Raw genomic sequence first — 5,516 nt, 5'->3', positions numbered from 1 at the left:
AAGGAGTGCCAGATCGCGTCCTAGTCCTTACCTTGCAATTACGTATGACGAAAGCACGGTGGGGATAGCCCTCCCGGAAACCATAGAGATTGCAATGAGAGCACTGTGGCGGCGGTTAAAAACATGAAAAAAAGGATACGGAACCACTGACTGACAAAAGTATTTCCTGTATTTTAAAAATACAAAATACATGTATTGTTTTTTGTTACATTTTCTGGCAACAGTATTTTGTATTTTATTTTGATACATTTATTTGAGGGGTATTTTGTATTTTGTATCAAAATACATTTTGATGTATTTTTGCCCATCTGTGTGTGTGTGTGTGTGTGTGTGTGTGTGTGCATGACTGTGTATATCTGTGCATTTTTTGTGCAGTATTTGTATGCTATCTACCTTGCAACTGCATGTTCCATTGCCACCAATTCCATCAGAACAAACACCATTATTGCTACATGGGTTTTCCGCACTCTCTGGGCATTCTGTTTAGACACAGAGACACACACATGCAGAGAGAGAGAGGAGATAGAAAGAAGGAGAAAGAGAGATAGATAGAGAGAGAATGTGTCAAAGAAAGCCACAAATCAATGAACATACATAAGCAAGCTCCTGTCTCCGAGTCTATGAGGCAGCCTTTGCACACATGGAGGCCCTTGCGTGAGGGAGGCGGCTGATGTGAATTCTAGCTTACTGTTTGTGGATGACTGTGAACCATGCTCTAATTGACTCGTCTCCAAGAATATGGAGTGGTCTGTGTAAGTGAAGGGAAAAAAACAGGAAACGGCTGGCCACTACCGCCTCATTACCATCCATGAAACACATTCATTTATGTTGAAAATGAGATCAATCACTAATAATGCAATACCCATGTGAAGTATATGGGCCATTCTACCGAATTCGTGTAATATGCAGTCCCTCAACAATAAAAACTATTTACAAAACAATTAGGTATTTAGGCATAGATATTTACTAAGAAAATGTTATGGTCTATATAAACCCAATGCATTTAATGAGATAGTGATAAGCTAAATATATACAAAATCATCATTTATAGGGTACTTTCTATTGGGAAGTAGCTGTCCCCAACCCTGACTTCTAAATTTCAATGCCTGTAAATAACACTTTTCAATTTTTTTAGATTTTTTTCAATGATTTAATTTCAAAGATCTTTATAATTGGGTTGAAACAGAACTTGGAATATTTAGATTAATTGTGGGTTTAATTTTTAAATCAATTAACTATACTCAAAAAATCATGTCCCTAGTTTTCATGTCACTACCGAAACACAAGAGTTTTAGTCCATTGGCTGAGCCTGTGTTTTAGCCACGACCCTGCATTTTTGACCATGCAGTGACACTGCATCCCTGTCCCTCATGGTTGAATGGTAAGTAGCTAAATCCCATAGTTTTTATATAAATGTGTTCCAAAGTCTGAAAATCGACGTGTAACCTTAAGAATTGTCACTACCGAAACGCATGTTTTCTTCAATTAAGTAAACCTTTTGGAGTTTTATGCAAAATCTTATGTTTGTATGTGTGTACACCTCTTCAAAGATTTGTTTGCAAGCCGTGTGCTTGCTAGAATTCTTTATTTATGCTTAAAGTTAGCTGGAATTGTCACTACCGAAACAGTCACTACCGAAACATATGGTAGTGACCTGATGATTTCGGTAGTTACAAAATGAAATGGTAAGTAGTTCAATACCATAATTCTTAAATAAATGTGTTGGGTGGACTAAAGGGCAGCCCAGAGCACCTTTTGGAAGATTTTGGGAGAGAAATGAATATCCATCAAACAGTGCGGTCACTACCGAAACACTGGATGTCACTACCGAAACAGTGCAGCACTACCCAAACACAGGATGTTTTGTAAAAAATTAAGTATATTGAGTAATCAACTAAAATGTTATGTTACTGATTGGATTAATGTATGTTCAATTTCATCAATCAACAACTCTGGAATCAATATGATCAGTATTTAGCATTTTACAAAGAAATATTGCACTTAGATTTTGATGAATTGTATAAATTGAACTTGAAAATGTGGTAAAAAATTCATTTTTATGGATTTCATTGTGAAAACCTTCAAGAAATATTTGTAAAAATACTCTTCAGAGAAGGGAAGGAAACACAATCTGAACAGGTCAATAATAATACTTTTTTACTATAGTAAATGTGATGTTTCGGTAGTGACAATTTTTGGAAGAGGAAAAACATTCCAACACATTCTGAAAATACAATATACAAATTGACTGTTCTTTTACTAGATATGTGTACTTTAGATATGGTACAATATACATACGGACAAAGTTTTGGGAATAAAACATACAAAAATTCAAAATATTTCCGACCTGACTTTGCACCAATTCGGTAGAATGGCCCATATAACATGTCATATGTGAAATACACTTAAAAAATAAGGCCTTATTGAGATATCTCCAACACACACACACACAATCACAACAGACGGCCTTCAGAAAAACTAACAAAAAACTTGATGACGCTTCAAAGGCTCCTTGGGGATATACGTGCTGTAATGGAAGGGAAAGGTCACTCTGATGTGGTGACCTGGCCCATTGTGTCTTTGCCCAGGGGGTCAAATCGCTCAGAGAAATGTAGGAAGTGTCATTTCACAACAAATCACCACCACTATGGCTCATCTATGTGGGTTAGTGTGTGTGTGTGTGTGTGTGTGTGTGTGTGTGTGTTTGGTGTGTGTGTGTGTGTGTTCGGTGTGTGTGTGTGAGTCTGAAACAGGAAGTCCTGCATGAGCCTCTCGTCAGCACATTCCTATAGCTGAAGTCTGCTGACACTTAGTGCTACATAGGATGAAGGAAACACACACACACACACACACACACACACACACACATATGCACACACACACACACACACACACATGCACACACAAACACATGCACAAACAGACACACAAATCACACAGAGATGTATAGGATACAACATGATAGAATGTAATTAGGGTTGTCAAAATAACACGTTCATTTTGATTACTTAATTATAGAAATGTTCAGAAATATCAACACAGATTAATTGCACTGTATGATGACCCTTGACCCCATATATCACTGTAGGCTATGACAGTGACAACCGTGTCAGCAGCAGCCATATTTGCCACATGTTTGTGTATGTGTGCACTCACCAATGCAGTCACTGCCCCAGAAACCAGGACAACACTGAGGCTGAATGACTTCCTTTACACACTCATGTGAGCATCCTGGGACAAAAACTCCAAAGATCAGATACCTGCACGGACAAACACACACACACACACACACAATCAGATACACCTAGTACAGTATGTGATAACAATACCTTCATTGAAATTCCATTGAAAACACACACACACACACACACAGATGCTGATATCCAGTCTTACTTGCAGTCTCGGTTACCCATGCCTAGCTTCTTCCTGAGGAAGCCATGTGGACATGGGAAGACAGGAAAGGCTGCGCAGGAGAAGCAATCTGACTTTGTGGTCACCTGAACACGCTTGTCACACCGAGTCTACATAACACACACACACACACACACACATGGACAAACAAAGCAAATTATCTCAAATGAAGGATATCTACTCAACTGTTCCTGTGAAGATTTGTACAATGTATTGAATACGAACTGTCTTATTTAACTGTTGTAATTGCCTAAGAGCAAGCAATAAATAGGCAATACATATTCAATACAGAAAGCACCTAAATGTTAAGTCATGAACTGAAACTGGTAAAACGTCCTTGTGTGTTTGTGTGCGCATGTGTGTGTTTGTATGTGGCATGAGAGTACAAACAGGAAGAAAGTATGTAATTATTTCTGCTGGGCCCTTTGGCATAGGCTCCACCCAGCATTCCCATGGGTACCATTCCCATAGCAACTCACTGATATGTATCTACATGCACTATTACTAATCTGAGCTGAACTTTGCTGGATATACACATACAAGTTATTTACACTTAATGTACTTAAATGTTTTGCAACAGATTATGTAAGAGGTGTTAGAGGTGCTTTTCTCAAGGAGACTAATAGAAATGCATCTGACAGCATCAGCTGCCTAAGTAACTGTGACCTTATAAACAACCATGTAACCAGGCCAACTGAATAAGAGCAAGTAGACAGATCTTTGGTCTGCCATAAGCAATTATGAACCACAGGTGTTACTACTAGAGAGGTTCAAGGAGATGCATGGTTTTACACACCATGAAACCATATGCATACAATTCAGCTAATGTGTGTGTGTGTGTGTGTGTGTCAGTTTCCATCTATGTGCCTCCTACCTTGACAGAAGCAGCTGACACTGAAAAAATGACGGTCAAGAACAGCAGCAAGAAGGGCAGACATCCATGGAAAGCACCCATCCTAACGGCCACCCTCTTTCTCTCTCACAGTTCGCTCTATAAGGCCCTGTCCCTGTTACTCTTCCTCTCCCTGTCTTTCTCTCTGTGTCTCCTCTGTTCTGTCCAGCTCTGTCCCCTCTCCTCTGGACCTCTCTCGCTCTCTCACTCTGCCCCTGAGGCCTGTCACTGGACTGGGACTTCCTGGCCCTCTCACCCTTTTCAACAGCCCACTACCACCATCATCCCAATCTGCCAGCCCTCCTCCTTCCTCCCTGTCTTCCTGTTACCAGGAGGGAGAGAGTTCCTGATCGGTCATGCTGGCATTTTCAGCAAAAAAAAAGGAAAGGGGTCTGTGTGTGCCTGGTGGATGAGGTGGGGGGCGGGTGGGCAGTCTGAAGTCCCTTGCTGAGACAGACAGATGCATGCTGGTCACATGATGTGTGTAGGTGTGTGTGTTTGTGTGTGTGTGTGTGTTTGTGTGTGTGTGTGTGTGTGTGTGTGTGTGTGTGTGTCCAGTTTTTATATACTGGGGTAATGGGGACACAGCAGAGAGAATAGAAGGATTTCCTGGGTCGTAAATAAGCACTGATGCTCACTGTCCTGCTCCACACACACACACACACACACACACACATACACACACACACACACACACACTTCCTACAGAATTTTGTCTTGTCATGACTTTCACATCCAGAACTTTCCAAGGAAAGAGTAGAAGTCACTCTTTGTGACTGTTAAAACATATCTTGCATATGAAGTTACATAATCAATGATTGTACATGAGTAAAGGGCACCACAATAATATTTACTTAAATAAATGTAATTAACTTGAAAGCGTGTGGTATGTTATAATTTCTAGGATTTCTAGGTTTTTTGGAAAAGTCACTGTCTTTATTCACAAAGTGCCTGAAATATAACCGGTTTTGTCAGACCTTGGCTAGATTCTTGGCACGCCTTTATGAGATTAAAGCAAATACCAGCTTTGATTTTGTTTCTACCACACCTCAGGCAGAAAGGTAAAAAGGACATTGACCTCGGAAACTACAATGGCGCAATTTTTGCTCTTAGTAGAACACGCAACCATGTGCCTTCTAGATACTGGACTTCCAATGTATCCTTTAATGTAACATAAATATGGGGTTGAAGGCCAAATAAGTAAGTCACACAA

General features: G+C 39.9%; 1 protein-coding gene across 1 annotated transcript in view; it reads right to left on the bottom strand.

The window, feature by feature from the left end:
• The window catches only part of stab2 (stabilin 2), a gene marked incomplete at its 3' end in the record, with an annotated part of 52,460 nt that extends 48,086 nt beyond the window's left edge, over positions 1-4,374 (bottom strand). Inside the window, exons 1-4 of the mRNA XM_080834461.1 lie at positions 4,286-4,374; positions 3,394-3,521; positions 3,157-3,260; positions 394-479 (exon numbers count right to left, since the gene is read on the bottom strand). Of these exons, the coding sequence (XP_080690587.1) occupies positions 394-479; positions 3,157-3,260; positions 3,394-3,521; positions 4,286-4,366 (399 nt within the window). The 5' untranslated portion in view covers positions 4,367-4,374. The remainder of the gene's footprint in view (positions 1-393; positions 480-3,156; positions 3,261-3,393; positions 3,522-4,285) is intronic.
• Positions 4,375-5,516: the final 1,142 nt, after the last annotated feature.

Source organism: Sprattus sprattus, assembly GCF_963457725.1.
Source record: "Sprattus sprattus genome assembly, chromosome: 3".
NCBI lineage: Eukaryota > Metazoa > Chordata > Actinopteri > Clupeiformes > Clupeidae > Sprattus > Sprattus sprattus.
The sequence above is the reverse complement of the archived record's forward strand: the minus strand, read 5'-3'. Positions and strand labels throughout refer to the sequence as shown.